The sequence below is a fragment of the Ziziphus jujuba genome, chromosome 8, assembly GCF_031755915.1.
Source record: "Ziziphus jujuba cultivar Dongzao chromosome 8, ASM3175591v1".
In the NCBI taxonomy this organism is placed as follows: Eukaryota; Viridiplantae; Streptophyta; class Magnoliopsida; order Rosales; family Rhamnaceae; genus Ziziphus; species Ziziphus jujuba.
Window position 1 is genome coordinate 2736661 of NC_083386.1, and position 14335 is coordinate 2750995.

General features: G+C 28.8%; 1 protein-coding gene across 1 annotated transcript; it reads right to left on the bottom strand.

Annotated features, from left to right (window-relative positions):
• Nucleotides 1–6024: 6024 nt before the first annotated feature.
• On the bottom strand, nt 6025–8648 carry LOC107412811 (WAT1-related protein At5g07050). Its single transcript, XM_048469423.2, has 7 exons — nt 8309–8648; nt 8130–8192; nt 7900–8016; nt 7482–7731; nt 7187–7348; nt 6772–6923; nt 6025–6554 (listed from the first exon to the last, which is right to left on the bottom strand). Exons 1-7 carry the CDS (start codon nt 8509–8511, stop codon nt 6275–6277), a joined length of 1227 nt encoding a protein of 408 aa, XP_048325380.2. The 5' UTR covers nt 8512–8648; the 3' UTR covers nt 6025–6274.
• Between the last annotated feature and the right edge of the window lie 5687 nt (nt 8649–14335).

Genomic DNA, 14335 nt, shown 5'->3' on the forward strand with positions numbered 1-14335 from the left:
GAGCTAAGCTAGCCCAATCTATGTCAATTAGGTGAGACCTAAAAGAAAACAAATATTAATTTTAGAACCAGAGACAAATTCAATCATAAAAGCTTAGGCGTCACCAAAAGAAAAGAAAAAATCAGTGGCTTTTTTATTTTTATTTTATTTTATTTTTCTAGGGGCTTTCTTTTGTAACTGCCCTATAATACAGAAAAAGCTGTGGCGAAATGACTTTGACTGAAGGAAAATAAAAAATCTGTACTTGCAGATTTATGTTGGAGGAGGAGTTTGTTCTAGTAGTACTGCCAATCAAATACAATAATTTTTTTTCCAAACCCTGGTCGTTTTGACATATATTTTTGTGGCCTGTGATTTCAACAAGAAAAATACAAAGAGAGCATAAAAAAATAGTGCAAAATAAAGAGAATTGTTTTTCAGTTAGTGTGCTGGTTCACACCCATGATCTCAATCAACCATTGGTTACTTTCTTCTACATTTAGATAATTTGTTGTTATTGCTATTCCAACACAGTTGGCAACCACCGAAACATACTTCATACATACATACATCCATATATATATATATACATATATGTATATGATCCAGATGCATGGGATGGGATGGGTTTGATGTAGGATGGTGCTTAGTTACTAATTTTTAGCTTTAGTTTGAGAATATCGCTATGATGGCACAGATTGCAATCTAAATATGTCCACATGTGTGTGTATATAGATATATAATTTTGGTATAAGGGAAGTCGCTTACCTCTTGACAAGGGATGATAGGGATGATCGTTGGTTTACACGTAATTGTGCATAAGGGATGATCGATGATTTATGAGTAATTGTGCATAATTGCTGTTCAATTACACACAGTAATAGAGAGTTGATACTCATCATACAGTGAAAAACATAGGCTACAGTACCATTTTTCTATGTATTAATAATGAATCTTTTAGCACAACGGTTGAATTTGTGTTTAGAAGATAAGGAGTTGGCCTAATTGGGCAAATAAAAGGCTGATTTAGAAGTCTTTAATTTTAAGCAATAAGGGCTAGTTTGTCTTGATAAAAGACCAAAGCTTAATAAGCATATAAAGGAAATAAGGGATTCATGAGTTGCCTCTTCTCCCTAATAAACAAATAAAGAAAAGATGAATAATTCAGAGAAAAATCTAGAAAGAGTTTTGTTACATCACGGAAGTATGATTCCAAAATTAATCAATGGGCGGTAAATACTCTAGCTAGTGCGACACGTAAAGGCAACAAATAAAGTTATCTCACCTAAATAACACAGATATAATAATTTTCTAATTACTCTGTTGCTTCTATTCCCTCCAATCTCCATCCATTTTCATCTATATCAAAATTCTCCACCATAACAAGCTTATCCATTGTATCACTGTGTTTAAGCAATTCTATGTTCAATATAATATATACATATATATATATATATATATATATAATGCAGAATATCAATATTATATATATATATATATATATATTTATTAAGAGAGAGAGTATTCATAATTAAGTTGCCCCACTTGCAATACTACTAGATAGAATAATAACATCCACATCCATTATTGGATAAATCTTAATGATATATAGATTTAACTTTAAATGATAAATTCTCACTATGAGAGCCTATTAATGATCTTTAAACAACGAAATCTAGACCAGATCTAATCTAACAGTGGAACCTTCATTAACAATCACACACACACACACACACACACACACACACATATATATGTATGTATGTATGCACATGCAAATATATGAACTAATAATATATAAATAAAGTTAATTGAACGCCGATTTAGAGTTTGTTGGGTGTCTCCATAGTATGCAACACAAAAGATCTGCAAAGTGCAAGTTGGTAAGGGACCAATATAAATAAATACATGGGGAATTATCAACAATTGTGTTTGCATGATTAAGCACAACTTAGTGGTTTCCATGCAGATTAACTTTGTTAGTTTAAAGTAATTCATTATTTCTATATTTATAGCACAAAACTGATTCATATATTATCCGTCTCTAATGCTATATATGCGTTATTGGGTTTCTTTGTCATCATTTATATATATTTTCCGGAATATGACAACCACTACTGCATGATGTTCCCAATTTTTAACATACCAAACTGTGATCCACCCGTCCAATTAATTAAATTAAAGCCCTTCTCTGTTTTCTCTGTTTTCTGTAGGAATTAAGACATTGGAGAAAAAATCCCACAATGGAGCCACAACATAGAGTTCTTTTATAAAATGCATCATTAATTAAAACAAGCATAGTTTAGCAACATTTTATAACTAATAAACTTGGATTATTTTATTTGGAAATTTATTCAGTTACTAAGAACTAATGTTGCATGAAATTGAAAACTTGTATACGTTTCTATCTTTTTAGATACATTTTTTGATCAAGCTTTTAAACCAAAAGGGTAAATTCCATGTGGTTGATGCTTAATTAATTTTCAAAATAGACAAGAAAGTCCATGTGGTTAATGGTTAATTAATTTGCCACATATAATGAACGTTGACTGATATGAAGAGCTCAAGTAGTGGTGGTACCTAAAAAAAAAAAAAAAAAAAAAATCATGTAAAATAATATTGGTTCAATTGATGAGCTATTTACATTTATGATTTGATCGAGAGTCTTATGAGTTCAAAATATTGGGATATGACAATGGAGAAATATTGTAATTGATAGAAAAAAAATAAAAATAAAGAAACTAAAAATCTTCCATATGTTTTAATTTTTTTCCCTTTGATTTTCTGTTTTTAAGGTTATTACTCCAAAGGGATGAATTTTCACGGTGTAAATGGAATGCTTGTTTATACAGCAGGAATAAACATAAGTAAATGAAGTAGGAAAGGAGTATGATATTTTTCTGTAGCACTAATATTCTGTGGAGAAAGTAGAGGTTAGGGGTGGGAGATTCTTATAATGCATATATCTAAATCACGTTTATTATGATTGTACCACATATGTTTCTCTAATTATTTCAATCACTATACCAATTCTAAGCTATCCACTATAATTTTATTTTAATCTATGTGACTTTTTAAAAAAAAAAAAAAAAGAATAAAAAAGCTATAATTTATTTTAAGCTCTGACTTTTAAATTAATATTCTATTCTACACGACTAAAAGCTACTAGAGAATATCTAGAGGCATGTATTTTAACGGTACACAGATAGGACTTTTAAATTTGATCATTGTATACGAGAATCAAGAAATTAATTATAACAAAAACAGAATTAAGAAACTTTCCGACCAGTAGGAATTGAATAAATGAATGAGAAGAGAATATTGATGAAGTGGGAAACCATGCATATACATATATATATATATATATATATATATGTAAAATTATATTATGTTCAGATTCATCAATGGATATATATGTGTTTGGTGATATTCCTGTCTGGCTGTTATTCTTTCTGTAATGATCAGGAATCAATATTTGCAACTTGGCCACTTCAAAAAATATATGCTGTACTAGAGGGAGTATCAAATTGGATCCTTCAATTTGTTTATTTGGTTTCAAAAAGCAGACGTCTTGTTAACAAAGGTACAGATCTTATGGTACTGTTGCTTCAAATAAATGTTTGAATCTGATCACTTTGTGGTTTGTACATTATTTGGTTGGAAATTAATATACAAGTCAAGGGTATTACCACACTGCTATATCCACCCATTTATTAATTAATTTAAAGATCAATAAAATTTAGTCAAACAAGATATTGCAAAACAAGCATTAGCTAGATGTTTCGGTTATGTTTATGGAACCCAACTAATATTAAGTTAGAAATTACGAACTAAACACAATTCCCAATATCGACTAGATCATCGTTAAAAAATAATAAATGATTATATATAGTTTTTTAAAATGTCTCTAATTTATAGCATGGTTGACACTTCTATGAATAATTTGAATTTAATAGTTAATTATAAAAGATTATATACGGCCTATATATATGGGCATATCAATATGGTTGAAGGGAAAGTGTCAGGCATATTTTCTGTATATATAGATGCATCGATCACTGTCCAACATATAATACCTTAAATTTTCATTTTGGGAATAAGGGACAAGCTCTTTGAAGCGTGTCATGATAATGGACACAAAATAATAATGTGGTCGGATCACTAGTACCCCTCTCTCTTGATTCAAGTAGGTGCATGTTGATGCATTCAGAATTATCATCTTCTGATTCCAAAGATAAATCAATAAATAAAAGAATTATTATCTTCTGGAATTGACGTTTTTGCTTTTGCCTTTGTTGGAATGTCGAAGCTTTTCTTGCATATTATTGCACTCACAATTATTACACTCACACTGTGTCTATAAAATACTAGTACAGGCACTTTCTATTTTACTAATATATCTATTAAAAATATATGAATTACTATTTAATTAGTTTATATATAGTAATTTTTTTTTTGTGTTTATTTATTTATTTTTAAATTATTTTCATGTATTAACTAATCAAATAGATATATATATATATATATATATATATACATATTTATAGATTTGTTATAGTATTTGTAGTATGTATATATATATATATATACACAATTTTAATATAGTACGAAAGCAATATAAAGCTTATGATAAGGCTATACTTTTTGGCATGACATGTCTTCTAAATGTCATTTTATTTGAATATATTTTGATTGTTTTTAAATAAACAATAATTGAGGAAGTAACAACATGTTAGATTGGCATGGGCTCATTGCTAATAGCCTTTGGATTTGCATGTGTTTAATTCGTATTTTCTAACTTATTATTAGTTGATTCTATAAATCTAATACGAATTGACTAAAACAAAAAAATAATATTTTTCTTTAATTGCATTTATCTATTCCTCATAGATACTGTGTAATGATAAAATAATAATAATAGTATAGACTTCAACAAGTTCTCTGTTTGTTGTTTGTTTTTTGGGTAAATAAAAAGTTCTCTGTTCTAATGAAAAGGAAGCGCCATTATATCAACTGCTAAAAAAATAAATAAATAAATAAATAGCTTGACACGCTTAGTTGAACCCACTTTTTAACTAGTTTGGTTGCGTTTATATATGATAGATTGATATTGATACCCTCAAATCCTACTAATTTTGAAATGGGTATGATGAGTTAATTCACTGGAATCTTACTAAGACGGGATGTGGTGGTAACTTTACCCCCTCTCTATTATATATTGCTTTTCAATTGGACTCTGTTATAATCAATTATTTAACTAATTTTCCAATGAAATGAAGCTAGGCTTATCCAAGATAGATACCATTATTCTAGAGAAGCCTCGATGCTACTCTACAAGAGAATCAGTGAGAGAGGAATCCATTTTACTCATCATCACCAGACCTTAATGGATTCCAACCTCCCTCCACAACCCAAAAGAGGATACAAATTTGTTTGCTTTATTCTTTCCTATGTGATAAGCTATTTTCTAAGTTAGGGCCCAAAATTTCTTCATCTTCTTCTTCTTCCAATTTCTTGTTAAAGCATTATGTATTTGAAAATATAAAGTCTGATGAAATCCCAGAACTTTATATATTATATAATATATATATATATATATATATATATAAAATACAGACTAAGCTATCAAAGAGGTCTAGTTTCACATATTCGAATAACAAATATGCTCTATATATAAAAGTGGATTAATGTATCTTCCTGTGGTATCTCTGTCAGACCTATATAGCTATACTCTTAATTCTGGGAGGCATGTATGGTGGATGAATATTACTAGAAAGAAGGAATCGGAGTCGGAACCGGATGCAAAACAAAGATTATAAATCTTGGGGAACATATATATTTACATAACAAAGCCAAGGAAGACTCAACTAGCCCCAACATATATATGTATCAAGTACTTCCGCCCACTAGAGAGCAACCCTTTAGTGGAATCTGATTCAGACGTCAGCAACTTTTGCCACGTGTCCATACATACATGGATGCTTTTGAAAGTTATCCGGATGAGAAAATGAAAAAAGAAAGTAAAAAAAAAAAAAAAAAAATGTGTTAGTGAGAAAATAGGTACATAACCTCTACTGGGATTCTCATGATAATTCCATTAACCTCAAAAGTAGTCATTACAATATTAGCTTACATACACACAACAAAACCCCCTTACACATTAATATTAAGAACCAAAAAAGTTGGAAAAAAAAAAGGGTTTTGAGAACTTGGAGATGCAAAAGACAAAAAATCCCATCCCCATCCATTTCCATTTCCATGGCCATCCCTCTTTCCCTTTGATTACATATTAACTTCAAGCTTTTTGTTGTGGGTTAGTGACTAATATCATCTGTGGTTCTTGGGAGGGCATGGTAATAGCAAGTGATGAGAGCTTGTCGTTAGCCAACTTCTTCAATTCACCTTCATTTGCTTCAATATCTTCCATTATTGAAATTGACCCATTTCCATGGCCATTTATTTGAGGACCTTTTATGGCCTCTGGTATCTCCTCCTCTGTTTTCTGCATGTTCTCTTTATGCTTTCCCCATAGGACCGAGTATAGACCAATGACTATCAACACTGCACCAAGTACTCTGCGCACCCAAAAAAAGTGAATCCATTAATTAAATCCCAACCACTACAATTAATTTATTCTTATAAAAAATAAAATCCACATATATACTATTAATTAGATCATGAATGACATATATATATATATATATATATATATGTATATATATATGTATACATGCATGCAAGAATAGTATATATATAAATATATATATTGAAGTCAGCAGAAAAATAATTTACCCTCCAAGGAAAATCTTCTCTGCAAGGATGAAGGAGCCCATGATTGCAACAATGATCATCATCAAGGGGCTAAAAGCTGTTGCAAAGACTGGCCCTCTTTTCTTCATCACTAGACCTTGTACATAGTATGAAATACTTGATGTAACAATTCCCTGTATAGATCGTTAACAAATTAGAACATCTTACCAATTTCAGTAAATTAATTTCACACAAACAAAGAATATATTTGTATATATACATATATATATAAATAATCATTTATTACCTAACATCGGAGAACTTATATTAGACGTTTAGCATTTATATTTGGATATAAGTCATATGACGTCCAGGATAAGCTGGGAAACATTGAATAAATTTGTGTGTATATATATATATATATATGTACAGTATGTAGAGAAGGAGAGAAATTTACAGCATAGGCGGCAGCAAGGAGGTTCATATCCCAGCCAACTTTCCAGACAGAGGGATCGTGCTCCATAACAAATGTGACGGCAGTTGCTTGTAGAGTGCCCACAAAGCATACCATTGATGTCAGTGAAAGTTGATGGTTCTTGTAGGTATTCAGGGCCTTATTCTGTACATAACAAATTAATCAACATTAATTAAAAAAATAAAAATAAAAATAACCATATATGTTTAGTTTCTCTGATATATATATAATATCTATTAAAACAAATTAATTTTAACTTAGAAATAGGATGACTTACTTGAAGAACAAACAAAGAGGCCCAGGCAAGAGTGGCAATGATAAGAAAAATGGAGCCAAGGAACCAGTGCTTTTCGCCGGTGCCGGTGGTGTCGGTGACGTAAGATTTCCGAGGATGGATATGTTTAGTCCAAATCATCTCCACTACAGGTCCTTTGTATAAAGTCATCAACATGGCCCCAGCCACTGTCACTGCCGTTCCTACCACCTTTGCTTGACACCTCACTTTCTTCATGTTCACCTTTTCCATTCTGTTTTTTTTCACATTTTTTTTTTCATTTTTGATCCATCAGTACCCAAAATAAATATAAATATATAAATATATATATATATATATATATATATATATATATATATATATATATATATATATATATATGTGTGTGTGTATATTTTTATATTGTTATTATTATTATTACCTGCATATGACGGCCATCACAAAAGTCATAGCCGGAAGCATGTTGCTCATTGCACATGAAAACGTTGGAGATGTATATTTCAACCCGGCGTAGTAGAAATTCTGATCAATCACCGGCCTAATTATCCACCAAAAAAAAAAAAAAAAATTTAACAATCTGATTAAGTTTAAAAAATTATATCGTAAATTATTATGAAAATTGTAAAAGAGAATTTTTGGAGTACTACTAACCCCAGAAGAGCCAGGATGAATATTTGCATGAAAACTGGGAAAGTGATTTTTGGCTGAGCTTTCCTATAAACAGTTAATAGCAACATTTAAGTACGTAAAAAAAAAGTCAATTAATTAAATTGAACACATTATAAGAGTAGAGAAAAATTAACAAACTAATTTGATAATTAATGATTAACCTCTCAAAGAAGAAGGCAAAGGGAGCGATGATAGCTGTAGCGAAAGCATGGCGATAGACAACAAGAACATAGTGGCTCATCCCTCTGTTTAGAGAAACCTTGGTGATGATATTCATGCCAGCATAGCCAAATTGCAAAGAGATCATTGCGAAGTAGGGTTTGGAGCTCTCAATGAAGTTGCTTGAACTTCCTAGCTTCTCCATTCTTTTTTTCTTTGAGAAAAAAATAAAATAAACTAAAGAGCAAGAATGCAAGAGAAAATGGTAGTGAAAAAGAGGGAAAAACAAAGGAAGAACACTAGCTTAAGGAAAAATGCTGTGGTTCTTCCTGGGGACAGAAGTGCATTGCTCACATATATATACACTTTGAGGATTGCTTACTCTTTGCTTTTCACATATTATGTCATCACCCTTACCGTCAAATTGCACCCCACTTTTTTGTTTTTTTTTCTTTTTTGAGATTTTAGAAATCCAATTTGTGATCATTTATTTCAATTTAATTTTTTCATCATTATATATATATATATAGAGCATATATAGTGCAGACCGTATCCAAAATCAATGCTTTTTAAAAAAAAATTTCAGTTTTGTTGTGTACGCTGTGTACACATACACAACAAAATCGATGTTTTTTTTTTTTTTTCTAAAAAATATCGATTTTAAATGCGATCTGCATGTGGACTATCTGCATTATAGAATTACTCTCTCTCTCTATATATATATATATATATATGCATGTGTGTGTAATGGGAAATGTGGAATTTTCAATTCCTTGGCTGATTTTGGTTAATTTGGTTCCCTTGCCTTTCCCTTTATGTTGAATAAATTGACAATATAAAATAGACAGATTCTTGATGCTCTGATGTCATTATTGGTCATTCGTTTCCTTTTTAATTTTTTTATTTTTCCTTCAATGATAATTTATGTGGGATGAGGAACCTTTTTTTTATTTTTTTATTTTTTTTATTTTTATTTTTTAAAGCGAGGATGAGTTTGAAATAATAAAATAAAAGTAAAACAGAATAAAATCATAAACTATATTCATTATTTTTCGAAAACTTGCCACGTGTCATAAGATGTTTGCAATTCAGGTAAAGCTTTAGTTTTGCTTTATCAATCACTCAATTTTTTTATTTATTTTATATTTAATACAGTGTGTTACCACGAAAGAAGATTTTTTCTTTATTGGTGAAAAAAGATTGAAATGAAAAATTAAAGAGTCTGATAGAAGAAATAGGAGAATATTCTTAGTTCTCTTTGTAAAAGAACTTTCAATTGTTCCATTTTTTAGTGGAATTTTTTTTGATAAAAATGATTAATTAATGACCCATTTCATATTAAATTCAAAATCAAAACAAAATTGTAACTATGTACTTCATAAGAAAAAAAAAAAAACATTATTTTTCATAAATATTAAAAATATTTTTTAACTACCTCTTCTATTATATATATATATATATATACAGGCTATGGTGCAGTCCGTTCATATGTAGACTCAAATCAAAATTGATGTTTTAAAAAAAATATATCAATTTTAGTACGGATCCACATACAAACAAACGGACCGCCTCGTAGCCTTTTTATATATATGTGTATATATATATATATATATATTTTCAAAAAAAATATGCTTTCATAATGACCAGGACAAAACAGCGTCACGGACATATGCCTAGCAGATTGTATATTTTTATACAAGTAATCGCACACTGTAACCTTCTAATTTTTAATATATGATCATAAAAGTTTTACAGGCCAGTTGTTAGCATACTCTGGGAACTAAATAGCAAACAGCATGAGAACCAATTGAGCAAAACCCAGATCATCTTCCATAAATAGTTTGTCCAAAAATTCTGAATCTTCTTCCGTAGAATTTATTACGGCCTTTAATTAAGAGGGATAATTTTATATAAACCTTTTTAGTTTTACTATGATTAAAGTTAAATCTCACATTTTAAAAAAAATTAGTATTTAAAATTTTCAATTTTTAACAGTTAATTTTAACAATTAGAAGCTATAATTATATTTTCAAAATTTTATTCAATCATAAAATTTTAATTTTTAATTTTTTTGATTTTTTAACTGTAAAAATTGATTGAAAAATTAATAAATGAGTTTGTTTTGATAGATTTAAAAGACTAAAGTGAATGTAGTCATCCCCGTTTAATTAAAATAATTAATTAATGTAGTCATCCCCGTCAAAAAATTCTATGATATCTGAATTTATAACTGTATCTGTACACTCAATAATATTGATTCGTAATAAGGTAGAAATGACACAAAACTATTTAATTTCATATTTTAATTTATTTGAAATTTATTTTAGTCTAATTCAGTAATTGAATAGGAAAATCATGCGGAATAAATATTTTCTTTTCTATATTGCAAATAGAAGGAATTCAAAATTTTTAAGGTTTTTAGTTAAGAAAATAATGACTTTATTAATAAATTATCTTGTATGTTCTATATTCCAATTATCCTCGCCTCTCATAAAGAGAAGAAAAATAAAATTCTTATAGAAAACAATTATAATAAAATATTGGATTAACTTAATCTATATGATTTATTTTAAAAAACAAATTAGGTAGTTGTGTATTATCAGCTTATTTCGTGTATGAAAGTCTACTGAAATAAAGGCACGTAATATTAGTTTTTGTTTTGTTTTTTGTTTTTTGTTTTTTTTTTTTTGTTTTTGAAAAATAAACTCATATTGAATTCACCAAATACATTATACATCCTGATGGAAAGCGTATTTTATTAAGCTATTAGGCTGGTATATCTAGGATAGTTTAAATTAATCTGAGACATGGGCAGGGGTTAGGTTATATATAATAATATCATATTGAAGATATTACCATCCATCAGAACGGCCGTTTAATAACAAATTAATAATTGGTAGCGTGTTAGGTTGCTAGTGGACTCCTCAGGAGTTAATTCTTTCTCCACTCTCAATTTCTGTAGGAATATTTTTGGTTTTTCACATTTAATGAATTGCATATTTTTCAATTAAAATAACTAACAAAAAAAATTATAAATTAGTATTAAAATTTATCAATATTATAATTTTTTTTTATTATTACAACAGTTTCTAATATAAAGAAGAAAAAAAAATGTCAAATTTATGAATATATATAAAAAGGATATTAACTGAATCGATTTTTTAACTATATAATTTCATATGTCATTGAGGTTAATTTTTTTTTTTGGGTTAATTTCTAAAATTTAATAAATCAATTTTCTTGCAAACCCAAGTTTATTCTTCTTTTTGCCTAACCTCGTTAGGTGGAATCTGATGAGTGTTTGGAAAATATACATAAACGAAATATGATTGTCTGATTCTGATACATAAATATGTTGCTTTAGATGTAAGAGAGTAAAGAAAAAGAATGGAGAGGGAGATAGTGGTTTACACGTGTCAAATCGTAGTGAGTGATTGATGCAGATCGATGTGTAAGCTCCTCCTCCTGATATTTTACACACAAAAAAAAAAAAAAAAAAAAAACTCATCATTGATGATAAAAGGGACCCACCAACATATGTATGATGATCGATAGCTTGCAACCCTGGTTTTCTCTACATGATGTAACCGCTGCCGTTGGATCAATCTAAAGGGAGAAGACAAAACATATTACGTCCCAAAATTAATTATTCGGTTACTTTTCTTTATAAAATAAAAACATTAATTCAGTTAAAAGTTGAAGGCAATATGAAATTAAATTATTGTATCAACTTTTTAATCTTTCCATTAGTTTTTTCATATATAAAAGAATCATATCCTAGTTTGAAGTTTCTTTTATTTATTAGCTCATCCGTGGACGATTTTGCTTCTATGGTTAAAGACATCAAACACTTTAGGTAAGAGTTTGATTGTTTTTTGCTTTTTCTTTAAAGGCTCTTCTTTTTTTTTTTTTTTTTATGATTTTGTTTCCAGAATTGGTAAATAGATATTTAATTCCAATAGAGAAGTATTGCAAATAATAATGATGATAACAATAATAATAATAATAATAATAGTGATTAATTTTCTCTAGCTAAAAATGGGGTGCTCCTTGATGGTTTAGCGCATAATTCGATATCACGAGCTAATGTCTTGTAACATACCAATCTATTATTTTCAAAAATTATGCTTTGCCATTTCACACTGAAAATAAATTAAATAAATATATTTAAATAATTTTCATAATAATCTTTATTTATTATTATTATTTTTGAAGAAAGTAGAATAGCAAAAAATCAAGTTGGTGCAAGAGAGAAAAAAAAAAAAAAAAAACCTGATATGACAAGTGATTCTCACATGAAATATTGAAATGGGTGTAAGAGTAAGGGATAGAGATAGGAAGTGGAGCACCAAATATAAAAATGGGCGTCTAATCATCCTCCAATCATCTCACATGATATTCATCAAATTGGCACTTGTTCTTCTTATAAATCCTTCAATTAAACGCACCAAACTAATACATCATCAAATTGGCCTACACTCACTCACAATCAAAATCCTTTTTGCTCACCTTTGTGTTGATTCTAGGCATCTTTGGGAGAGAGAGTGTGGAAAAATTCAGACACATTTCCAACAATTTTATGTGGGAGACTGGCAAAATACCATTCATATATTTGTTTTAATTATTGAGTTCCAAACTTGAGAAGAAAGAAAAAGAAATACTGATCTATATGTACATATGAGTAGGGACGTCTGTGTCTTACACAGTTATAGTAAACGTGGAGAATAATGTGGATTATATATAAATGGCCTTTCCATAGGGCAAAGGAACTTGATGAGGGGCTGTTGAAAGGAAGTGATATGATTTATATATGTGCCCACAAGCTATTGTGTGAAATGTGTTGGAATTGAACTTCTTAAGCAATTCCAATATAAAGGAAAAACAAAGATGATTCTTGATTGCTCTTTCCCTGTCTCCTCTTTGTTTCTACTATTTTATTTTTTTATATTCTTTCATTTCGAATTTTATTTGTCTCGGCATTGTTTTGTTCTTCTTTTTTATTTTTTCTTTACTCAATGCGCATGTCTAACTTAATTTCTTATATTTATATATATACTGGTCTGATATACTGAGGGATTTATAGAAAGCACCCCATCAAATTTGACAGTTATAGATTTCTATCTTTTACAATTCTTCTCTCTCTCTCTCTCTCTATATATATATATATATATATATATATTTTTTTTTTTTTGGCTGAAAAATCTTCTCTATAATTTATTCATTATATCTAACTTTTTTTTTTGGCTGAAATATTTATTATATCTAACTTGTATATAAATATGCATATAGAGTGACATTCATATTATATTAACATTATATTAACGTGATAATTTTAAAATAAGAACTTTATTAACTCGTGAATCATTTTAAAAATTAATTATGACATAGAAAAGCATAGTTAAGATATTAAAAAACATAGGAGGGGGTTTGGTAAAATACTAACATCTTATTTCTACCTACAAAACAATTATAATTTTTATTTTTGAAGTAATTAAAGGATTCTAAAGGAAATTTTAACGGTTTTACCATAGTATCCTCTTAATGTGAATTTAATTATATATATATATATATATATATATATTTATATTGAAGATGATACTAGTCGAACTTTGAATGTTTTCACTACAATAAGTGGAATAGATAATTGGTTTCATCAATTGTTATATGGTTTTTGCTTTTAATACATTACTATTTAAAGTGTCAATATTATATTCGTGGGAAAAAGAGTGTCCACATATAGAAAAAGAAATAAGTCGTATAAGATCACTAGGAAGTTTTATCAAAGGAAGATGAAAAAATTGTAAAATATTTTGATGTGTGAATTAAAATCGAAAAAGAAGAATTATTTTTTTTTGAGAATGGCACTCCATTTAATCGTAATAATGTTAGTCTCCATAATTTATTCATGTCATTGGGCAGAGAAAGAGAGAATGATCTCTTAGAACTTCATAGTCCCTTTATGGCCACCCAGGATCCCAACAACGAACGAAAACGACAAAACAAAAACGAAGCTAAAAAAAAAAAAAAAA